Source organism: Vicugna pacos, chromosome 3, assembly GCF_048564905.1.
Source record: "Vicugna pacos chromosome 3, VicPac4, whole genome shotgun sequence".
Taxonomy (NCBI): domain Eukaryota; kingdom Metazoa; phylum Chordata; class Mammalia; order Artiodactyla; family Camelidae; genus Vicugna; species Vicugna pacos.
The window spans coordinates 33111511-33123709 of NC_132989.1; the positions used below are offsets into that span (position 1 = coordinate 33111511).

General features: G+C 40.2%; 1 protein-coding gene across 2 annotated transcripts in view; it reads right to left on the reverse strand.

Moving 5' to 3' along the window:
- Positions 1-2808: 2808 nt before the first annotated feature.
- Positions 2809-12199, reverse strand: part of GRAMD2B (GRAM domain containing 2B) — a 55802-nt gene continuing 46411 nt past the window's right edge. Inside the window, exons 10-14 of one of the 2 annotated variants that reach the window (XM_006213891.4) lie at positions 11700-11822; positions 11035-11122; positions 10036-10140; positions 7074-7167; positions 2809-4059 (exon numbers count right to left, since the gene is read on the reverse strand). In XM_006213891.4, the coding sequence (XP_006213953.1) occupies positions 4018-4059; positions 7074-7167; positions 10036-10140; positions 11035-11122; positions 11700-11822 (452 nt within the window). In that variant the 3' untranslated portion in view covers positions 2809-4017. Of the gene's footprint in view, positions 4060-7073; positions 7168-10035; positions 10141-11034; positions 11126-11699; positions 11823-12199 lie in introns of both variants that reach the window. The other variant, XM_015247653.3, reaches the window with a different exon arrangement.

The window sequence follows — 12199 nt, forward strand, 5'->3', positions numbered from 1 at the left end:
AAAAATGTCTGTTCAGATACTCTGCCCATTTTTTAAACAGATTGTTTTTTGTTTTGTTTTTTTGGCTATTGAATTGTATGAGTTCTTTATATATCATTTATATATATTAATTAGCCCCATCAGATACATGGTTTGCAAATATTTTCTCCCATTCTGTAGGTTGCTTTTTCATTTTGTTTCCTTTGCTAAAAAGCAGAAGCTTTTTGTTTGATATAGTCCCACTTATTTTTGCTTTTAGTATCTTTGCTTGTGATGTCAGATCCAAAAAATCATTGCCAAGACTGATGTCAAAGAGTTTACTGCTTATGTTTCTCTTTTAGGAGTTTTGTGGTTTCAGGTCTTAGCTTCAAGTCTTTAATCCATTTTGAGTTAATTTTTGTGTATGATGTAAGATCGATGTCCAGTTTCATTCTTTTGCATGTGGCTTTCTAGTTTTCCCAACACCATTTATTGATGACGCTGTCCTTTCTCCATTGTATATTCTTGCTTGCTTTGTCATAAATTGACCATATCTGTGTGGGTTTATTTCTGAGCTCTCTGTTCTGTTCCATTGACCTATGTGTCTGTTTTTATGTCAGGATCATTACTGTTCTTATTCCTATGGCTTGGTGATAAAGTTTGAAATCAGGAAATGTGTTGCTGCCTCCTTTGTTCCTCTTTCTCAAGTTTGCTTTGTTTGGCTATTCGGGTCTTTTGTGATTTCATACAAATTTTAGGAGTTTGCTCTATTTTTGTGAAAAATGGCATTGTAATTTTGATCAGGACGGCCCTGAATCTGTAGATTGCTTTGGGTGAGGCTTAGCATCTGGAAAAAAATGAAAGTGCTATAAACTTAGTGGTCAAAGATGCTCCATTTAATGTCTCTCATTTTTTTTTTTAAGTCGAGAAGTGGTAGTTTCATCATTATTAGCAGGGATAGGTTTAAAAGAAGTGTATGAAAATAATATTATATCACTGAGCTCCTTTGTAGGAAGATCCCAAATGACAGAATTAACTGTTACTGATGAGTAGAATTTTGACTTTGAGAAAATACTTGAGAGCAAAAATCACCTGGTGCTCCTTAACATGTTAGTGTCCACGACCTTTAGATCACCAGAAACAAATAAATAAGGAAAGTATCAACTGGATTTAACTGTTCGGGATACATACAGCAAACCAGCATACAACACAGTTCACATCTAAGTGGGAAACTTTCAGTCTGACTCCAATGAATTTATGAATTGAGATGAGTTGTGGAAGGCAAGGAAAAGGCATTTTAAAAATGTGTCTGGGATGGTTTCAAAGAATTTCATAAATGAATACCTAGGAAATGCCTTGGAGTGTTGGCGGCATATATTTTGGAAAGTATTTTAGAGGCTTGAGAGGGAGTAATAATATTTCTCATTTATATTTGTAAGACTCGTAATTTCTGTTTACTAAAATAGAATGTATTTAAAGTTTTGTTTGTTTTTCTGACTCTAGGAAGGTAACATTCAGTTTTAAAGGGCAAGGTGTATGGTAGGTATTTGCTATTGTTTTGGCCACTCGGCATCTGAAACTCCTTTCTGTGTTGGAATTTCCTGCTTTTGTGTCTAGAAGGTGGAGGGTGGAAAATCCTAGATGCTTGCTTTCTCCTTTGGAGTTCATATGCAGACATGTGACCTGCTGTCACCATTCAGATCTACCTGCACTCGATTTTGACTAGGAGCTAGTAACACAAAAATAAAATAGGCAGCAACATCCCCAAAGCAAAAATAATAACTAAATCTAGAAACGATGAAGTGTTTTCTCTCTTTTTTGGAAGAGTCAGCTGTAGCAGCTGTTGGAAAAAACCACTAAAAAAAGTGCCTCTTGGTGCAGGACTAGCAGCAGTGTTGTTTATGGGGGGCAGGACAGGGGGAAGTGCAGTTCTAAGATCTGATTCCACTTAATATTTTTAATCAATTTGATTAAAAAGTAGCAGCTGGTCATTATACAAAATTTAGGAACTATAGAAAGTCAATGTATACGTGCTTCCGTGTGTGTGTGTACGTGTACACACACATATGTAGGAGTTTCTTTACCGCATTGGCTCATACCCTATAGTTTTATGTTTACTCTTTTAATGCTATTTTCTATGCCATTTTTGGACAATTCTAAATAGCGACATACTTTAACTGCTCAGCTATTGAATAGAGTCTCTAATATTTTGCTGCTAAAGCTTCAAAGAATATTCTTATATATAAATCTTTGACTAGATCTCTGCTTTTTCCTTTGGGATACATTCCTGGATAGCAGATTATGAATTCAGTAAAATTTGAAGCTTTTAAAGGCTCTTCGTACAGTTGTAAAATTTCTCTCCAGAGGTGGCTGATCCACTGTTGAATCTCTAATGGATTTTAACTATAAAGCACTGACAGAACTTTCATAAGACTGGATTGTCAGACTGCAAACATTTAAAAGAATGAACATGGTTCCCGTTAGGAGTGTACTACTTGCCTCACATGGCAACGTGCTTTAGAGACATTATCACATTTAATCCTCACAATGGCACTTTCATTGGTACTTTTATCTCATCAATAAAATGGGGGGAAATGACCAGATATTTTGCTTAAGATCACATAACTCATAAAATGACGACTCAGGAATCAAGCATCGGTTTTCTGATTTCAAAGTTCATTTTCATTCCCTTATATCATTGCAACCCAAGACCTTAAATCATTTTGTTTTAAATGAATACTTGGGAGGAAAGATATATGGGCCAATTAGAAGCAGGAAAAAGGAGGTGAGAAGCAGTTAAAAGGCATGTCGTCTTAGTTAAAGGGATTTACAAACTGACAAAACACAGTGTTGGCTGGGCATTTTAGCCAATGAGCATTTATTAAAAGCCAGGGGTGCACCAGGCACAGTTCTTGTGCAGCAGGCTAGCAAATACAAATGATGTAGCCAATTCACTTGTTAGTTTATCTGATTAAACAAAATACATTTCATAGAAATGATTATAAAATGCATTGTAGATAAACGGAATATCTTTTATATTACAGATCTTAGGGTACCTAAATAATTATTAATAAAAACCAGCCAACCCACATGGTAAATAGAAGTTAGCAAACCACCAGTTACATATTTTAGTCAGCAAAAGAGAAAAACATGCTATCATCATGCTGCACTGGGTTTCAGCATTAATTACGGACATCCTGTTCCGAAATGAACATAGTCCACGTACATTCTTAAAAATTCAATGTTTTTCATCTAGTTTCAAATCAGTACAAAAAATACTTTTTGTTTTGAAGATTAGTTCTGGTTTCAAAGTAAGTTTAATTTAGTGCTTTAGTCTCATGTCTCACAGATTCGTGATCTGGGGAGAATCAGTCCTATTAAGTATTAGTTAGAGGAACAAAACATAAAACGGGATAGTTTAATCTGCTTTGCTTGATATTTTTGCCAATATTCAACTGAGAAGATACAAGGTGACTTAAACCAGAACATAATAGCAGAAGGAAAAAGACCCCAAAACTAAAAATGTTATTTATTTGAGTCAAATCTATCCATTAGAGCTTTTTTTTTTTTTCTTCACTTTTTTGGCAAGTCATGGCAAACTCTTTCAAGGACCATATCAAGTTTGTTGGCACATGATATATCCTTTAGTTTGAAGGCTGGTTAAGCGGGCTATACGGGGAGAAGAGGAACGTGGGTAGGACTTAAAAGGCACGGAGTGGAGTGTGTTTGGTGACACAGTCACAATAACCCACTGAACCACACTCATCCAAGAGTGACCACTGGGCCCTTCCTGAGACCTCCAGAGATGGGTCTGTTTTCTTCAGGCAGCAATACTGAAAACGTCCTCAGAGAGTCAAGGTCCACTTTTATTGCACAGGAACCAAAATTGTCCCCCTTTCCCCCTTTCCTGAGCCAGAGACCTCCAGGGGCAAGCATGGCTGGGGTTGCCTGTCCGCTCGCTCCTCTGGCCGGCAGGGAGTGCTCCACCAGAACACCTCGGGGAGCACCTACTTGAAAGGGAAGTGCGAGGTATTCCATTAGCCCAAGCAGTCTGGCCGGTCAGTCCCCATTCTCAAGCAGCTTTTGTAAGTTGTTTTGTATCTTGAAATAATAAGAGAAAAGCTCCTGTTATTAAATAGAATGGAGTATATTAAGGTCATATTTGCTATGGCCTATATAATGCTTCAGATTAATCTATTCTGCCTTGAATAAAAAGCTACACATGGGTTAAATTTAGACCAAGCAAATAAATGCATTGTCATGGAATAGAATTCTATTTGACAATCCATTTTAAAATGAAAAGAGACAAGGTGAAAAATGAAAGAGTGGAACAAAGATGAAAATGTCAGGAGAGACGAAGAGAAACAGAACAAAAGCTCAGGCAACACCAGGTGTGACCCAGATGCATTCAGTGACAATGAGAAGCTGGTTTTGACAAAGTCCATCTAATGGTCTGAATCAGACAAACACCACAAATAATGAGCACCCCCGTCAGGTACAACATTTCCCAGAAGACAGAACTGCACGGGGACCGTGCCTGTCTTTGGATCTCAAGACCACAGTACAGCGTTGGGGACTGAAAATACGCTTGGTAAATGTTTGTTGGGTAAACGAACTAGGAATTCTCAAGAACCAATACTGCGATGGGAGTAGGGAACCCCGTGGAACAAAAGGAAGAGAACATAGTCTTCTTTTGGGAGGACAGGCACACACAGGGTAAGTGGAGAGGAAGAGATCTAATCAGCACGTGCCGGGAACATGTGTGGCCACCGTAACCACACACCACCACCCAGAGGCAGGTTTTACACATGAATCAAAGGACCAGAGCATTTATGTAACAAGACCAGTCACACAGTTCGTTAAGTGGCAGAGTAGGGAAAAGAACAGACATCTGACTCCAGAGTTTATGCTCTTTCCTCTGCACTGTTCCACCAGTAATGCCATTTCCAGCGCTAAGAAGGTATTTACTTCTTTACCTGTAGAATGCACTGCCTTTATCACCCACATTCCTACTTCATGTCTTCCCTACCCATCCCTCAGGACCAAAGATAAATGAAAAAGCAGGAAAGGAAAGGTAGAAAAAAAAATGAAATAAAAGACATACCCAAAATATTTAAAACACCTACAAAGACAACAACCCCAAAAGTAAAACAAAGGAGATAAATGGGCAATTTTTAGAAGAAAATCCATATGGCCAACAAATACATCAAAACATGCTCAAGTGCAGTAATAATCAGGAAAGTAAAAACAAAAACCATACTGAAATCTGATTTCACACTATCAGACTAGCAGGAGGGGCCGCAACGGAGAATTTGAGGAGACACTGGTAGCTGGATTGTGCAGGACTTGTCAACTAATTGGTCTATCAGTGACAAGTGAAAAAGCCCGGAGTTAAAAATTATTCTTAAATTTCCCACGAGGACTGAAAGGGCAGTGATGCCATGGACAGAAATTGAGATGTTACACACAGGGCAGGTCAAGGGGCTGAGACGTGAGCAGTCCCTGCGGAGTAGGAGTGGCTGGTATTGCGTGGGCAGAGCTGAGACTTGGCTCCAGTTTCCCACAGCTGCTGTCCGCCCACCGTGCCGGGCCCCTGGGGCACCGCCAGACCGCCTGTGGCGGGTGGGGGTGAGCAGGCCCAGCCACGAGAACTCTGTGGCCTGTTTTTATGCCAAGATCCCTGTGAGCAATGTGTGCAACTAAGGACTTTTTACAACTTCAACAGGTGCAAATTTTGACCCTAAATCCACTCTTCTGCTCCGGGACCAAGGTTTCTGTTGGTCCTACCCGCCTCCTAGCTGAGCAGCTGGGCTCTGTCTGAAGCCCTGCACAAGATGGAGCCAGCTGCCTGCCTGTAGTGGACAAGCTTTCCTGTTTTCCAGTCCCTCACTGTGGAATGTGGTGTCCCCACCAGGCCCAGCAGGAGAGTGGGAAGAAGTGCAAAAGAGAGCAGCAGGGTTCTGGGTGCTTCCAGTCCAAAGAACATCACTGCATGCCAGAGTGAGCGAACGAGAAAACTACCACCACCCTGTTCTCTAGGTCAGCATGGAAGCCAAACATTTCATCAAAGAATTTTTTTTTTATCCTCAACTCTTAGCAACTAACATTTCCCAAAGGGAAACAATTTTGGTTGCCACCCCATACCTTCTCTAGGTTGATTCTGGATTTCAAAGAGAAAAAATTTCCAAGGTTATCCACAGATACAGTGATTCAGTGGGAATGATCTGTCATGCTTTGGTTTAGAACAGAAGTTTGCCAACTCCTTTGCTCTACATACTTAACTGGTTACATGCTAGATACCATTCAGTATCGAAGGACAAGTATAACTTGACTCATTTGTATTTCATGTTCTCAAGTGAGCTTAACTGCACTATTAAGGAAAGCCACCAGATACTGGGCTTTGGTGCCAACGATGTGAACAATTCACTGTAAACCTTTTCTTCAGGGTTAAGGGTCAAGACAAAGCCTCAGATGGGAAGGGACAGACATGCTGAAAGGAGAAGTAAGCGATGTTAACTTGGTTTAGCTTTGGAATATTTCTGGCATGCCTACCTTCTCCTGTTCACCCCCCCTGTTCAGTGGCCTTATTCTCAGAGCCGGAGGTTGGGTTCTGGGGAGCAGTAAAGCAGAGGGCTTCTAAGCACAACGCTGGAGTCAGAGCCGGTTCAAATTTCCAGGTCTGCCAGCTTTTGAGGTGTGTCTCCTTGAGCAAGTTAACTTGAAACTTTGGTTCTTTTGTCAGATGGAAATAATGACACGTATGGTATAGAGACTGCATGCAATATTCTGTGTGTGGCACCGGTCAGCCTGGGTGGCGCTGGGGCTGTCCTCTCTGGTCGGGACACTCCCTGCTGTGTCCCTCCCCTGAGCCTTGGGTCAGCTGTCACTTCCTGCTGAGCCCTGCGGTGCAGAGCATTATTTCTAACCGATGCGGAAAACCACAAGATCAACCAACACGGAAAATAATCTTGAAACCTATTTGTGGAAAATTCCCTGGCTGGGCTTGGTCATTTACCCTGCCTGCTTGCACACCAGTGAGTGTGTAACCCCTGACCTACGGCCACGGACAGGTACTACTGCGACTGTCCCCAGAAAGATGGAAAGAAAGCCGTCACCTTTTCTAATCTCATTATGTTAGCTGTGAGCTCTTGGCAGAGGACCTCCACATTCAGCTGTACTTGTGACCCCAGGCCGGATGGTGCTGTCTGTCTGTAAGAACAAAGAGAAGAACTATTGTGGGCAGGGATGGCAAAGAAAGAAGTGGGATGAACACAGTTTAAATTGATTCGAACAGAAACCTAGGTTAAAATAGAAGACAGTAAGCATTTAACATCTTAACATCCGAAAGGCTCTGCAGTAATCCACAAGTCTGGATGAGATGTTTAGGGGACTAATTCTTCAAAGCTCAGCTGGAAGTCCCTCAAGCTATTTTTGTTTAAGTGGCGGTGTTGTGCGATCAGACAATTATTCTCAAGCACGCGGTTTCTTAGATCCTATTTATTAACTCCTGGTATCCTCTCTCTGCCCACAACAGCACATGTTTGCAAGGATTTTGATCTTCTCAGTCATATACACAGTGCTTATGGGGGAAGCAACCACTTACACTAGAACTTTCATAACATTTAAGAATGTCTTTATCTAATCAAATGTCTGTTGACATGTGAGACATTTGTAGTTCCTTCTTTGAGACCTGCTGTACAAACAGAATCGCCCTTGTAATATAACTGATGTAGTCACTATTTGCCATTTGACTTTTACTCTGGGGTCCACTGAAGTCCTATGCCTGCTAAAACTAGGAAATTTAGAGTTGTGTGTACTTTTTCCTGGAGAGTTAGTCTAAAACCCTGTATTAGATTTTCTTTTTCGGTGGGGAGGGTACTTAGGTTTATTTATTTACTTACTTATTTTATTTTATTTTATTTATTTTTAGAGGAGATACTGGAGATTGAACCCAGGACCTTGTGCATGCTAAAAAAATAAGCACATGCTCTACCACTGAGCTAGACCCTGCTCCCCTTTATTAGATTTTCATTTTAAGGTTAAGAACCATGGTCTGTATCTCCTCTGTATTTCTCAGTTGTAATTTAATTTTAGCTGTCAAATTTTTAGATGGCAATGACTGGTCTAATTTATTTTACATATGATCCGTTTTTAAGATAAAGGCACTTGGCAACTTACTGATGATTACCTTAACTGTGAAGACAGTGGTCAGATGTGTTTCATTGTGTAGTACCAAGACAGTTTTTTCCTTTATCCTTGATCTATAGCATCAAAACCTTAGATTCCAAGAAGGAAACTGAATCTAAATTTTCTGGTGTCTAGATGAGGGATCTGAGACCCAGAGTACTAATTTATCTACATGAAATTCTGACGGACTCTGACGGTCTGTAGGCTGTGAACATACTAACAAAGCTAGTACCCTGTATGTATTCAGACAGATGTCTCTGCCTCTGCAGTAACAAAACCACCAGATTACAAGTGTGGCTTCAGCTACCTGGGCAACATGAGTGGATGACCCTGGATGAAGTAAGATACTGAGGAAGCTCGAGTCCTGTTAAATTACTTTATTAACAGACCTTATCATCAATGTGCCCTGACCTCCTGTCATATGTGACATTTGTGATCTTTTTCTTTTCAATGCTGTTTTTCTTGTACCCGCTCTGGGCTGATTATTTAAAGAGCAGAAGAAATATTCCATTTGCCTTCCATTAGTGGAATTTCCTCCTCCTCATCACCAAGTTAATTAAATGATAACAGGACATGAGGTATGTTTTCCTAATAAAATCCATCCCTTAAATGATAGTGAACTAAAAGTCTGCAATAATGTAGTCACCTTCTAGATCTAAGTCTATTAACATTATGAACAAGATGGCAGAAAGTAAGAGCAGGGTATGGATTTATTCCAAACCATTCTTTAGAGTTGGGTATTACTGCCTCAGATACATATTTGTGGTTCAAAAATAACCTGTGCACCAGCATACTCATAAGTCACAAAAGACTTCACGATAACTGTTAAAGAATGTAAAAAGGCCCTAGAATGGTATAGTATAATAGTTATCAAAGTGTAGACCCCAGGACAGCACCAGAAACTGGGGACTGGCCCTGCTGTCTGTTTTAAAAAGCCGCTCAGATGTTTGCCACGCACACTGAAAAGATCCTGACCCACTTCTAGGCTGTTCCTCACAAGCAGGGAACCACTGGTAGACTAGGAAGCCCATGGTCTTCGTAGTCATAGAGACCTGCATTTGAATCCTAATTCCATCACAAACGAATTCTTTCTCTGAGTCTGTTTCCTCATCTGTAAAATGGGAATAATTGCTATCTTATAACATTTTGATGAAGATATAATGAGAGAAAATTGTTTGTATTGGTGTATGAACGTGTCTTTTCTAATACAGTCTCTAAGTCATGGTATATACTCTGTAAAGAATTATATCTAATTTTGAAACTTGGGCTAAAAGTATGCTTTTAACATGAAATTATTTTACCTTTTAGGGAATGTGTCAAAATCCTAATGTAGATAGGTTTAAAAGAACGACCTTTGTCAATAGATTTAATTAGGTCAGGCATGTTAAAAATACTGTGGTAGAAAATCTTCACAGACACATTTACCTAATTACTAGTCACGTGGATATTTACGGTGATCAAGAGTTTTGTAAATAAATGAGTTCATATAAAGAGCTATATAGGATGAAATGTGCTAAGTTGCATGAATTGTCTTTTTTCTATAACTGTCTTGACTCACTGCCATTTTATGAAGATAAACTTGAATACTTTAATAAATGGGCCAAGGTCACAACCGAGTCTTAGGATAAAAGAACAAGATACTGTCAAATTAGGCTTGTTTCTTGCCTTATCACTGGCAACACTATAGCAACTCAAGAACATGGAGAGTCAGGTCACTCATTTATTTTTAGGACCCTCCTGCCTCTTAACTTCCCATATACACAGTTAACAAAATGTCTCATGCAGAATATATCCTCAATTAATGTTTGCTAAGAAGGATGCTAAGCTTAGGTTGAATTTTATACTAATGTGAAGAGCACGCAGATGACAGCAAGGAGAGAACTGTCTTACTCAGTCTGATGAGTGTCCACAATGGAGGTGAGTGAGCCCAGCCGCTCCTCCAGAGTATTAATTCTGTATCTCATGTAGAAGGTCGAGATGATTAGTGCACAGACACTGGAAAAGGATAAAAGAGAAATTCTCCATAGGTTAATGGCCAGGACCTGATGGTCATAAAACAATAAATTCAGAGGCAACATTATACATTTGAGGCAAGATATTTTTCCAAAATAAATTGGCTAAAGAGACTTTAAAAAGGTTTTTTTTTTTTCCAACAAACAGAAGCTTGTCACAAAAGTTTAGAACTAGAGGGATATTACTGAAAATTCTCTAATTCCTCAGTTTACAAATAACGGCCATTCAGCAGCATCACTTGAGGCCAGGCAGGGTAGAGGACTGAGCTGGTACCCCTCCTCCCACCAGGTACTGTGGGAGGCCCTGGCCAGTGCGGGTCTAGCCTTGTGACTCCCCAGATCCCTGCTTTATCTGGAAACCAAACTGGTGCATCCTCCTTGGTTGTGAGGAACAGCCTAGAACTGGGTCAGGCTATTTTTAGAAGAACAATTGGTTATAGACTGGAAGCTGAGGAGGAAGTTAAAGTCTATGCCTAAGCTTTCAATAAAAGTGGGTGACATTTTAAAGTTGTTTTGGTCTCTACCCAGAGGACATGGGAGAGACGGAAAACAACAGGAACAAAGATGCTTCGTAATTCAGGACCCGATTTCCCACCTGAGAGTATCCACCCAGAACTTAGTCCTCTGCTGGGTCTGGCATAGTTTGCTTTTCCTTCCTCCCTTCTCACTATTTTAAACAAGAAGGGGACAAATATGAAAATGTGACCTAAGTTTTAGAAAAAAGATGTTGAAGCAGGAGACAAAAGTTGCCCCCCAGAAGATTTGGGTCACACTAGAGACAACTGAGATTCACAGTGACTCTTGGTAACGTGAGATTATTCTGTAAGTGGAAAGAAATCATGTTCTTAAGGCACTCATAGTAAATTCATTTACTTACACAACTGCATAGAATATAAGAATATGGTGGAGAGTTGGACATTTCTGAGACTTAACTCTGTGTACGATTCCAATGGTTTCTGGCTGACCTGCTGGGTGGAAAACAGAAAGTTTTCAACTGTTTAAAAATGTTAACACATTTCTTCATGCAGCAGCACTCCTATAGGGAAGAAGCACTGGAGAGACAGAATTAATTCCAGCTAATAGAAATCAGACAAAATACTAACTGAAGCATGCCGGTTCTCATTTTAACTGGTTACAATTCCTTCCCACGTGTTTCATTCGATAGATATTTGTTGGGAGCTTTCTGTGTCAGGCATTGCGATGGAGGGCTGGTGAACAATACAGACACCATCCTCGATTTCCTACTGGTACAGCTGGTAACCAGTTATTAGACTAATCAGTAAATAATAATTAAATAATTTGAATTTTACTAGTAAGTTTTGAATCACAGTCTCAAAGTATTCCGAACAATGAAGGGTCCTCCATGAAGGCTCTTCACCTTTGTATCCCCCATAGTAAAGCAGAGAACTGGGTACTGTTTGCTGAGTGAATAAATGAATTAATATGCCAAGACCTACAGCAGGTCATAAAGTGAAACCTGGGGACCCTTTCAGAGTTACAAGCAGATGCTCCTGCCACCCCCCAAAATAATCTATTCCTTACCATGTGCAGGGAGGCTCTTGGCTTTTCCTTCAGGTACTCTGTTCACGAGGGCATCTGCCCGAGTTGGTTTTGCTTCTCCCTTGGAGACATTCAGAACTGTCTGGGATTCTGTCACATGGAAATCTATCAAAACAGGGCTGGGTAAGTTTTCTCCCCAGTGTATTTAAACACATAGCGTCAACCACAAGGCAAATCAGTCCCTCAATGTGCACAATGGCCAAGAATATAAACGGATGCCCTCACCAGCTGGTTGAGTGTTTTGGGGTTGAAATCCAATTCTCAAGCAAATAAGGACTGAAAAGATACAAGGGCAATCTGTCCTTGCCCGCTGACTCATGGGGACGATTCAGCTACAGCACTTCATAATATTACTAAAGAAGAGGTCAGAAAATAGTACATGTTTCTCTCTTTCAACCACTCCAATAGTATGTCTATCCAAGAGATGTTTCTTAAATGTGTGTAAAGGGAAGTGAGTTTTTTCTTTTTTTAACGACAGAGGC